At 45.8% G+C, this 12,597-nt stretch overlaps 1 protein-coding gene across 2 annotated transcripts in view; it reads right to left on the reverse strand.

The window, feature by feature from the left end:
• The window catches only part of HARS1 (histidyl-tRNA synthetase 1), a 56,865-nt gene that overhangs the window by 27,164 nt on the left and 17,104 nt on the right, over positions 1-12,597 (reverse strand). The window contains exons 1-2 of one of the 2 annotated variants that reach the window (XM_056862497.1): positions 9,978-10,064; positions 7,313-7,402 (exon numbers count right to left, since the gene is read on the reverse strand). The exons of the other annotated variant lie outside the window; for it this stretch is intronic. Of the exons in view, the coding sequence (XP_056718475.1) occupies positions 7,313-7,402; positions 9,978-10,055 (168 nt within the window). The 5' untranslated portion in view covers positions 10,056-10,064. Of the gene's footprint in view, positions 1-7,312; positions 7,403-9,977; positions 10,065-12,597 lie in introns of those variants that run through there. 2 annotated transcript variants of the gene reach the window in all.

A 12,597-nucleotide genomic window follows, 5' to 3' on the forward strand; every position in this document is an offset into this window, starting at 1 on the left:
TCTGAGGGATTTCCATTCCAGTAAACACAGTCTGTACATTCAGAAAAAGGAGATGGAAAAGGTGGACATTCTGGAGCACTGCTTCTCCAGTATTCAATAGAATCATACTCATAGAGTTGGAGGGGACCACCAGGGTCATCTAGTCCAACCCCCTGCACAATGCAGGAAATTCATAACTACCTCCACCCCACACACCCCAGTGACCCCTACTCCATGCCCAGAAGATGGCCAAGGTGCCCTCCCTCTCATCAAACACTGGCACAACCCTTCCTGCCCTCCTTCTCATGACCCGCCTAAGTTCACAGAATCAGCATTGCTGACAGATCGCCATCTAACCTCTTCTTAAAAACCTCCAGGGAAGGAGAGCTCACCGCCTCCAGAGGAAGCCTGTTCCACTGAGGAACGGCTCTAACTGTTAGAAAATTCTTCCTAATATCTAGACAGAAACTCTTTTAATTTCAACCCGTTGGTTCTGGTCTGACCTTCTGGGGCAACAGAAAACAACTCGGCACCATCCTCTATATGACAGCCCTTCAAGTACTTGAACATGGTTATCATATCACCTCTCAGTCTTCTCCTCTTCAGGCTAAACACACCCAGCTCTATATAACGGGACACAATTTTCAAGTCTCTCTTTCAAAGCATTGTCTCTAGGGGAAAGCCTAAAGCTTTTGTGGTTTAGATGGGGGCGGGGAGGGCACAAGTGGAGACACGAATGACAAAGATGGAGAGTTTTGGATGGTGCAAAGGGAGAAGACCGAGAAAAGTTTTCGCTCTCCTAAGTCTGGAGCTTGGCGTCGCCCAATTAAGTTTTTAGGCAGGAGATTCAGAATAAACAGAAATACTTTCCCCCACAAAACATAAAATCGACAAAGATGTGCCTGTCATTAAGGAACGCAGGCGGACAGGCCTATGAAATGCTGTCAGTCACATTAACTGACCCTCAACTTTGCCATATTCAGAAGCATCACAGTTGCCTATTAAATTAGGTGCTGTGGAACACAGGCAGGACAATACTGCTGCAGTTGTTTTGTTTGTGGGCTTCCTAGAGGCCCCTGGTTGGCCACTGTGTGAACAGACTGCTGGACTTGATGGACCTTGGTCTGATCCAGCAGGGCCTTTCTTACGCTCTTAAGATCAGGTTCTGGGGTACCAGAAGTCAGGCAGGGCTTGGAGGCTTCATGGTCTGCTCAGAGGCTGCCTGAAAGCATCTCTTGGACACTGCTGGAAACAGACCCTTGGCCTGATGTAGCACAGCTGCCCTTACCAGATGCTCTATGGAGAAGCATCAGCGCAATAGCAAGAGCAGGAGGTGAAAAGCCAGAGGCTGCCACTTAGAACGAACACAGCACTCCTAAGCAGGCCTGCTCAGAATCCTACTCAGGTCTATTCGGTGGGTCTTTCTTCCAGAAAAGTCATCTTAGCATTGCACTGTTAGCTAGTCAGCAAAGGAAGTAAGAAACAAATTCAGAGACGCACACCAGAAGGACACACAGCAGGGAGATAAGAAACGACAGTGGCAATCCTGTGCATACTTGCCCATTAATGTTTATGGGACTTATATAGGTCAAGGTTGTCCCCTGTGAAAGCACCGGGTCATTACTGAACCATGGGGTGACATCACATCCCGACACTCACGAGGCAGACCATGTTTACTAAGTGGTTTACCGTTGCCTTTCCCAGTTGTCTACACCAAGGGTGTCAAACTTATTTGTTACGAGGGTCGGATATGACATCAGTGTCACTTGGTGGGGGCCAAGTCATGCCTCACCAGCCCAGATTGAGAGTGGAAGGGGTGGCTGCCTCGCGGGACACATAAGAGCTCCCAAGGGGGCGGATCTGGCCCACGGGCCTTATGCTTGACACCCCTGGTCTATACTTTGCCCCCAGCAAGCTAGGTACTCATTTTACCGACCTCGGAAGGATGGAAGGCTGAGTCAACCTTGAGCCGGCTACCTGAAACCGACTTGTGTTATACAGGAATAAAATTGGGTGGAACTGGGCTGTGCGCATCCAACAGTTTCAAGTTCAAACATGGCTGCTCTTATCCAGATGAGCCATGGTTACCGAAGTCTTGGATTTAAGTCAGCAGATGCTATATAGATTCTAGAAGAATCTATTCTATAAACTTTGCAGCCAGAGAGCGGTTATATGGTCATCTTACTGGGGAGTGATTAACTGCCACCGACACAAGTACTTATGCAGCAAAAAAAGGCAAATGTTTTGCTGCCCTTTGACCGGGAACAGATTGTTTCTCGAAGCAGAGGTTCACCTTGGAGTCAGGACATTTTAATAGCGCTGCTCGGCTACCAGGAAGAGACAAATGGGAGCCGGGCCCAAAAAAGGGATTAGGTTACGTTCCAACAAACAAACAAGCACGGATGAAATAGACTGCATATAAATCATTCCGAAGAGATAGCAGCGTTCGTTTTTTGCCGCAGTAAAAACAACAGGAGTCTCCCGGCACCAGTTCATCCTCACCCGCCCTGAACGGATTTATTACTTTTTTAATTGGATCTTGCGTTATCGGGACCCCAAGACAGGCTTTGACAAATTTTCTTTAGCGCAAGGAGCCAGCCTGGAAAAGCCAGACTCATTTTTCAGCCTTCAGGGTTCCCATTTTAATGACTAAATTTCCTTATTGCTGCTACCACACATCCCAAACACTTCACGGCTGCTCGTAATTTTATTAAAACAACGAGAGGAGTGGCTGTGGCCGCCGCAAAAAAGCTAACCTCTAACCCTAGCTTAACCTCTCCCCAATTTTTCCTAACTCTATTAAGGCTTTAAAAAGCTCCATTTAATTGACTATTGGAGCCAGTATAGAAAGCAACTGGTTCAGAAATGAGCTCTTCCTCCACCAATGAACGGCATAAAGTTAACGTATAAACAAGCAATGATGAGAACTTCAGGGACATTTGTTTTTATGCCGTTCAATGAAACACGCTAATGTTAAATGATAGATATATTCTGGGTCGGATATGGCTGGCTTTTTGCTCTATCTCGGCCAGTTCCCCTCCCCTCCCCCGTTTATACATTTATTTTATTTATAGCCCACTTCTCTCACTGAGTCTCAAGGTGGTTTCCATGGTGTTAAAGCCAATGCAATCAATAGGATGAGACATCCAACAAACAATGCAATAGGACTATGATCCCCAAAATTAGAGATCATGCCCAAGTATCAGACATGACTTGTTAAATATGAAGAAGGGGAACAAGAGTTGGTTTTTATATGCCGACTTTCTGTACCACTTAAGGGAGACTCAAGCCGGCTTACAATCACCTTCCCTTCCCCTCCCCACAACAGACACCCTGTGAGGTAGGTGGGGCTGAGAGAGCTGTGACTAGTCCAAGGTCAATAATATAATGCAGGCCAATGGCAAGGAGTCAGTGTCTCTCCCCTTCGTTCCTGCTAAGGTGCAGAGGGGCAGGGTGCTGAGGGAGTCTGAAGGAAGAGAAAATGAATTCCAGCAGCCCCAACAGACATGCATACCAGACAGGACAACGCCCACCAGTGGTCATTAATGCACAACAGGATCTGCTCAGCCAACAGTCTGTCCTTTTCTTAGTCCCAGATCTGCCGGTCTGTCTGCTGCTCCACCTTCCCTACACTGGTGCGGCTGCAAATGGCAGCTGGGCTTACCTTACATATAACTTGAGCCTTGCACAAAACTGTCACCGACAGCAGCTCTCCACATGACACTACCCATCTCCACACCAACATGCATGGGTGGGAGAAGCAGGCACAAGCGTGCAGCTCTCTCCCCGCCCCCGCTCATAAACTTGGAGGCTTCGCACGCTGGCTCCCTCCCTGTGATTGGGAACTTTCCAATAAGCAACATTCTGATCATGGATCCCCGTGGTCTATTAGATCAGTCTGCAACACCATTTTGTTGACGTTCTTATGACAGCGGTCCAAGCTCAGCCCTGGCCAATAAGAAAATGCTTTTCTCACCTCGCTTCTTCCAGATACCCTTCAACAGAACTTTCTCTTTGCCAGACTATTTCCGCTGGTTAGAAATTCGTAAGTTCAGACGAGCTTTCTTATTGGCGAGATGTAATGCCCTAGCCTCAGCCGAGACACAAGGGCGATACAATAAAATTGCCGCAGAAGAACGGAAATGCCCATTTTGTCCGAAACAAATAGTCTCCCTAGCCCACACTGTTTTAGCACGTCCACAAAATAATATTGCACGAAAAAAATATATCACGCCTTGGCTAAAACAGCTAAAGACACTTTCTGAGAAGCGGATACTGTGATATATGCTGTCAAATAGATGGGTCAATTGCGTGAGAGATGGGGCAGCTTTTCACTTTATAATGTCAAGGAAAAAATAAATTTCATTCCCCCCCTTTTAAAGTGTGGGTGATGGATAGCCAGTGGCTGTTAAATCTAGGGAAAGGGCATACCTGAACAGAAAATAAACCTGAAAAATCTTTTGAAAGCAGAACGCCAGGAAATTCTGCAGCAAGTTTCACTGCAGATTTAGAATTATGCTACTTGCAGAAAATATTTCAGTGGCCGTGGCCTCTGGAATTTAGGTGGATTGTAAACTCGTTACAGTAGACACAGAGGGCTGGCACTCTGGATTAGCACAATTTTTGGTTTTGAATGTTAATTTAGGGCACTGGTTCCCAACCGGGGGTCCGTGGACCCCCAGGGGTCCACGAGAACTAAATTAAGGTCCGCGAAACAAAGTTATAAACCCATAATAAATTAATATTTTCAATTAAAAGTTCTCTATTATAAAATATATATATTCAAATATTATTCTAAGTTTAATGTTTAACTAACAGTTATGATTAAAGTTTATTTTCAAATTCTCGGAGTTTTTATTTTGAACCTTGGGGTCCCTGCACCGAACAAAAAAGTCCTAGTGGTCCCTGGTCAAAAAAAGGTTGGGAACCACTGATTTAGGGGAAAATAGGTGTAATCAAATCATAAAAAGGCATTACAGCAAATGTTCCTTAACCAGCAGGACAGGCTTCTACCTCTCTAGGTACAATCCATAGAAAAGCATTTTAACAGATTTGTACTTGGAAAGAAGACTAGTACAAGAGTATCGTTCATTTGGCTAAGTATTTTCAGGCTACAAATTCTGGCAACAGTGATTTTTGAAGCTAAAAACATTTTTACACGCAAGGAACGGTTCTGCTGTTATGGTTTTAGGCAAATATTGGGTTAAAAACATCAAATACAGTGCAAATTACAGCAATTAAGGTATCAAGGTTTTAAAGTCCCAGCTGGAATTTGGTAAGGGCAAGTTGTTATTGTTAGCAAAAGGCCAAATAAATTTGTGGCAGCTGAATTAGAGTCAGCTAAAACCTGGAGATGCGGCTAAAGAGAATTCTGTTAATGTCAACAACTGAGATAACAACGTACTATGCCCAAAAACTGAACCAAAAACGTTGTACCTCTTGCCACAAGATTAATGATCTGATACAGGGACGCTAACTAGATGCCCAAGCCTTCTTAAGTGCACACCTATATCTAAATCAGGCCTGACCAGAGTCGTCTGGAACGATCCTATTTATCCTCTCTTGCCCTGCCACACACACCACAGACATGAGTGGGAAAGGATATAGCTCAGACAGATCATGCCACTCCTATATTCTGGGAATTGTGTGACTGCTAGCTTATGGTATCAGATCAATCATTTCGTTGAACTGTGAGTAAAGGGTTTAGGATTTCTAGAATATTTTATCTTTGATATAGATCACGATGGTTAGCCGTGTTAGTCTGTCGCTAACAGTAGAAAAGATCAAGAGTCCACTAGCACCTTAAAGACTAACAAAATTTCTTGCAGGGTATGAGCTTTTGTGACTCACAAAAGCTCATACCTTGCAAGAAATTTTGTTAAGACTTTAAGGTGCTAATTGACTCTTGCTCTTTTCTACTGTTATCTTTGATATGTTAGTCTCATTTGTTTCTAATTCCCTATTAAATATGAATAAATGGTAGCTTTTTAAATTTTTTGCCAAAAATACTGAGGTTTTGAAAGTATGCATAGTTACCCCAATTTATTTATTTTTATTTTATTAAACGTATATCCCGCCCTCCCCAGCAAAAAAGCAGGGCTCCAGGCGGCCCACACAGGAATATTAATTGCCCTCATTGGTTGCTTGCTCAATCTCCGTTTTTTTTTAGCTGATTTTGTCCATGTACCCTGGGAGCTTTCTATGTGTGGTGATGATGGAAGGGAGCAGCTTTCTAAGGCATGTGGTGGAGGAAGAGAGGAGCAGGAAACTCTCAGGCTTGGAATGAGATCAGGGAGGGAGAAATGGAAAACGAGTCAGGACAAAGACTGCAGGATTGTGCTTCTCTGTCAGTTGGTTACAGTATGCAGCACTTTCAGGGCGCCCCATGGTGTTTTGATTTGCAGCTGCTGTGGAAGTAACAGCCACAGCTGCTGCATTTATTGTTTTCTTTTTGTGATTTTGGTGCATGATCAAACTGCTCTTGAGTGAGGCTGGCGCACTGACTTGCATGCACCAGACTAAGCCACGATGCAGATGCAGCCACTGCAATAAGACTCTGGGGGAACAGGCAGCCCATTTTGCAAATACATGTTTTTGTATAACAGAGACCAAGCCATCTGCTGGACTGATTTGCACGCAGAGCTGTATTTAAAGGCACATTTTGTTACTAATTCAATAAAGGCAGTTATAGCGCACTTAGTGCTCTGACCCTTCACTTTGTGCATGCCCAATGTGCTGATGAACTACCGCTTCACACTTGGGAGATGTGAGGAAAATCACCAGAAACTAACTTGCTTTGAAGTACAGCTAACGATGCCTCTCACAAACAGAAGAGAACTTTGTACCACTCATGCCTAAGGAGAAGAAGAAGAGTTGGTTTTTATACGCCGACTTTCTCTACCACTTAAGCCAAGCCAACTGTCCATGTGACCCTGTTGAGGTAACAGCAAAGATACGATCATTACAGTAAGCATGCCCTTTCTAAGCCTCTTTAAGTGACCAGCAGGAGGCAAAAGTCTTCTAGGTCTCCAACCTATTTCGTCCAGGGGGAAAGATTCTTGAGAAACCACTCAAGGCCTGCATCTCTTCACCATCAAGGCCTGTTCTCTGAAAAGCACCAGGAAAGGCCCTGTGGCAAGCCTTCTGGGCCACTGGGAACATTCCAGGCCCCAACAGGCCACAACTGTACTGCCAAAACAGAACCCAAAGTCTGGTTTCACAAAGGTGTCAAAACTTTCTCTTAAGCCCCCTAAGATTTTCTGCTCACAACAGGAATGGCTGAGGCCACCTTCTGGTGCTCACCGCCGAGGGCAAACAGATCACAAGAGTTTACCTTGGGAGTCTTGAGGACGAACTTGTGCTTCCCTTCCTCGGGGCAGATTGCTGCCTTCATCTCCAGGAGCTTTGCCACTTGCTCAGCAATCTGAAAGAGAAGATGGAGGTGATATCACAGACAATCTCGACTTCAACACTTTCGCATGATGTCACAGCGAATACAAAGCTCTTACTCAAATACAACAAATGGACAAAACGTCCCTGAGCCAGAACTCCCCTACACCCCAACGTCATTACGCTCAGGCTAAAAAGATACACTGTTTAGCTTGGAAAGAAGGCGGTCAAGGGGAGACATGATAGAGGTCTATAAAATTATGTATGGTATGGGGAGAGTGGACAGGGAGAAGCTTTTCTCCCTCTCTCATAATACTAGAGCGTGGGGTCATCTGCTGAAGCTGGAGGGTGAGAGATTCAAAACAGATAAAAGGAAGCATTTCTTCCCACAATGCATAGTTAAATTGTGGAACTCCCTGCCCCAGGTTGTGGTGATGGCTGCCAACTTGGAAGGCTTTAAGAGGGGAATGGACAGGTTCATGGAGGAGAGAGCTATCCATGGCTACTAGTCAAAATGGATACCGGTCATGATGCATACCTATTCTCTCCAGGATCAGAGCAGCATGTCTATTATATTAGGTGCTTTGGAACAATGCTGCTGCAGTCATAGTTTGTGGGCTTCCTAGAGGCACCTGTTTGGCCACCGTGTGACCAGACTGCTGGACTTGATGGACCTTGATCTGATCCAGCATGGCCTTTCTTATGTTCTAACAATGACTGCAAGTTAGTTCTGCAATCTCACAGCACATGCTTCTAGTCTACTCACTGATTGCTCACCTTTGTAGGCTTTCTGCATGCTCAGTTTTTGCAAGGCCTATGCCATCACCTTCCTTACCACAGCAATGTAAAGACTTGGGGTACATGGAGATTGCCCCTCGTACATTGAGCTGTTACTAAGGAGTCCCATCACTTCCTTGTAAAGCAAGGAAGGAAGTTTATTTCAACCTTTATTCAGTAAAATGAATTGGAGAGGGAAAGCGAGCTAACATTTCAGTGGCCCAGTAAGGCTGCTGACTTATCTACAGAGCAGCAGCACTTGAGGAGTCTGCCCAGCATTGGCTGCTGCTGTAGTGGACATGGAGGAAGCCGAGAGATAACAGCTGAGACACAATCTGCATGTTTTGGTTTTACTTGGGATCCCCATTTGACAGATGAAAGAAATAGGTGTCTGCATGCAAGCGAAAGGAGCACATCCATACCAGATTTCAGCTGAACATTAGCTAGGATGGGAAGTGGGGGGCTGATGGAAGTGAACGTTTGACTAAATTTATGCCTTTGTTACCATCTGGAATATATTCGGCATCTTTCTGTTTTCAGCATGACTGGGCTGTTACTTAAGTCATTCCAGGGGGCAACTGCCAGCGTGGGAGCCAGTGAGGTGTAGTGGTTAGGAGTGGTGGTTTTGAGCAGTAGACTCTGATCTGGAGAACCGGGTTTCATTCCCAGCTCCTCCACATGAGCGGCGGAGGCTAATCTGGTGAACTGGATTTGTTTCCCCGCTCCTACACACGAAGCCAGCTGGGTGACCTTGGGCTAGTCACAGTTCTATTAAGAGCTCTCTCAGCCCCACCTACCTCACAGGGTGTCTGTTGGGGGGGGGAGGGAAAGGTGATTGTAAACCGGTTTGAGTCTCCCTTAAGTGGTAGAAAAAGTCGGCATATAAAAACCAACTCTTCTTCTTCTTAGCCCACTGCAGCTAAAGCAAATGGGAGCCTTGTGGTGCATTAGAGACTAACAGTTATTCCAGTGGAGGACTCTGAGGATTGCAGGCCACTTCTGCAAATGGGGGTACAGTAGTGGGACCTCACACAAGGCAGATGTGTGTATGTATGTATGTATGTGTGTGTATGTATATATATGTATACACATATGCCCTGACCTGGATGGCCCAGGCTAGCCTGATCTCGTCAGATCTCAGAAGCTAAGCAGGGTCAGCCCTGGTTAGTCTTTGGATGGGAGACCACCAAGGAATACCAGGGTTGCTGAGCAGAGGAAGGCACTGACAAACCACCTCTGTTAGTCTCTTGCCATGAAAACCCCAAAAGGGGTCGCCATAAGTCGGCTGCGACTTGAAGGCACTTCACACACACACACACACACACACACACACACACACACACACGAAATCATGAGGAAAAAGGTTAAATAGTAGGACTGTGAAATCCAGGAATGCAAGAGACACAGGGCTGTTTGACCCTGCTCATCAGCAGTGCCTTCCCCTTTCATGAATAAGCATTATGCATAATTGACAGATCAACTCATTGCATCCGCCCAAGAAGCTTCTAGTCCACAAAGCTGCTGCAGGAATAAGATCTTGCCAGCCTTGAAGGTGCCACGAGGCTCCTGACTACTCCACTGCCTCACCCAACCCTGCCTAACATGTGTGCACTGGGCAGATCCCCACCTCCTGCAATGTCTTCCACCAGCGGAAGCTTCCAGCCTTCCTCAGCGAGCAGCCCCCACCCCGCCCCCGTTAAGCTCAGCTCTATCCGCAACGTGGACATCGCAACCTGAAGCGGCCGCCACCGAGACAAAAAGCTTCCGACGCGGACTACACCGCAGGGGTGTCGTGCGGCCACATGAGGGGAAGGGGACAGAGGCCGCCTTACCGCCTCGGGGCTGGCCTTGTCCTGCTTCAGGCGCCGCACGGTGTCGGCCTGCTGCCTCAGCGCCTCCGCCTCGGCCATGACGGCGACAACCACCTCCTGAGCCCGACCGGCAGCGGAACGACAGCCGGGAGACAGGCGGACTCGCACGCCTTCCGGCGCACAGGCGCGCGTCACGCCGCCGGCGCATGCGCGTTGCCGCGCGGCGACGCCGCCGGGGCTGCCCGCACGCCCAGGCTTGGGCGACCGGTCTTTTGACGCCGCCGGATGACGCAAGAGCGGCCCAGGATGGCGCGAGCCGCTTCTTGCGTCGCACGCCCTTGGGGCCGCCTCGCGCTCTGCACCCGCCCGCTTAAGCAGCCACCGTCTAACGGCGCATAAAACGCACACCACGGCATTGTTTCTAGCTGTAATCTCTGTTGAGACTCAGCCTGAAGGGTAGACAATGAAGTCAACATGGTTATGAGTAGGGTTGCCAACCTCCAGGTACTGTAGGAAAAATAACACCCAGCTCAAAGTTACTCAAATTGAAGCTTATATTCTAACAGTGCGTAAGTGAAAAACAAAAAATTCAAAGGAAACTTACTAATATAAACGTAATACAAGGAACAAAATAAAGTAGCTATACAAAAACTGTACAAAGTAGCTGTACAAAAACGCTACAAATTTTGCAAGGTGACAATGTCCCAGAGTAACACGGTAAGTTTGAATAACAACTACAAATTTTGCAAGGTGACAATGTCCCAGAGTAACACGGTAAGTTTGAATAACAACTACAAATTTTGCAAGGTGACAATGTCCCAGAGTAACACGGTAAGTTTGAATAACAACTGCATCAAAATCTTAATCTTATCGCTTTTCAGAGTCAATCAGACGTGAAGGAGCAGGGAACAAGATCTTTGTGTTTATTTTGTTCCTTGTGTTACGTTTATATTAGTAAGTTTCCTTTGAATTTTTGGTTTTTCACTTATGCACTGTTAGAATATAAGTTTCAATTTGAATAACTTTGAGCTTGGTATTATTTTTCCTATAGCTAGTCTAATTAATACCAGTGCATTTTTGGTTTAACCTCCAGGTGCTAGTTGGAGATCTGCTATTACAACTGATCTCCAGCCGATAGAGATCAGTTCACCTGGAGAAAATGGCCACTTTGACAATTGGACTCTACGGCATTGAAGTCCCACCCCAAACCCTGCCCTCCTCAGACTCCGCCCCAAAAACCTCCCACCAGTGGCAAAGAGGGACCTGGCAACCCTAAGTACAAGTAAGCCCTATCAAAATCAGTGGCCAGGGTTGCCATTAATTGGTTATAACTTGACAGCTCATTCTTCCTCATAACTAGGGTTGCCAGGTCCCTCTTTGCCACCGGCAGATTTTTGGGGAGGAGTCTGAGGAGGGCAGGGTTTGGGGAGGGACTGCAATGCCACAGAGTCCAATTGCCAAAGCAGCCATTTTCTCCAGGGGAACTGATCTCTATTGGCTGTAGATCAGTTGTAAGAGCAGATCTCCAGCTACTACCTGGAGGTTATAACAAGAAACAACAGCACGTAGGGCTCTTTAAGAAATAGCAATTTACTGTGTAAAATATTTATACTGAACAAGCATATGTATAAGAAAAAATATCTATGAGAAAAATATCCAAGACTTTGTATTTACATCATACAATTTGACATCCAAAAGTTTGTATTCACTTCATACAGGAAACTTTAGACAGGTAAGACCATATATCAATAAACATAAATAGGTTAATTCACCATGTGCTTCCAAATAAATGAATAAATATGACAATTATACAGATGATTTTTCCACAGCAGCACCACAACAACACAAGACGACACCTCCAGATTGGTGATCGTTTCGCTTGATAACAGCTTCTTCAGTTTTATATCAGTGATTCAATATTAATATCAATTTCTTCCATAATGTGTCTAAGGGCACATGTGCCTCTGTAAATAATGTATAATATTCATTTAATATCAGTTACTTATAACATGTATTACGTTAAATAAATAGTGAAATAAGCAGCCTTACCATGGTCATGATTCAAAAGGCACACTCTATCAGTTCCCTACAGGGAGGGGTGTTACACAGGCGATTCAGCAGGGGGAGCCTGATGCCGTTATCTTATACCTGCCGCTGACCTAGGGTTGCCAGGTTCCTCTTCGCCGCCAGTGGGAGGTTTTTGGGGTGGAACCTGAGGAGGTAGGTGTTTGGGAGGGATTTCAATGCCATAGAGTCCAATGGCCAAAGCAACTATTTTCTCCAGGTGAACTCACCTCTATTGACTGGAGATCAGTTGTAATAGCAGATCTCCAGCTAGTACCTACTTGTAAGTAAGTACACATGACCACAGCTCAAGAAAGGGTGGGTTAGCCTGCAAGGCCCTTTCCCATGAAAAGATGTATTTCTGCCCTTTCAGAAAAACTTATACAAGGGTTTTTTCCATGACCCACAAGGTGATAGGTGGGGGATGGGGTTGTGGGAAGGAGGGTGAAGAAACTTCCACAAGTCTCTACCAGACCAGTTTCTCTAATAGAGAAACTATTAATGGGGCCTGGATAGGATTAAGTGACACTTTCAAGTCAAACCATTCAAGTTAATTGTAATAGCACGGTAGCTCAAG

The sequence above is a fragment of the Euleptes europaea genome, chromosome 17, assembly GCF_029931775.1.
Source record: "Euleptes europaea isolate rEulEur1 chromosome 17, rEulEur1.hap1, whole genome shotgun sequence".
In the NCBI taxonomy this organism is placed as follows: Eukaryota; Metazoa; Chordata; class Lepidosauria; order Squamata; family Sphaerodactylidae; genus Euleptes; species Euleptes europaea.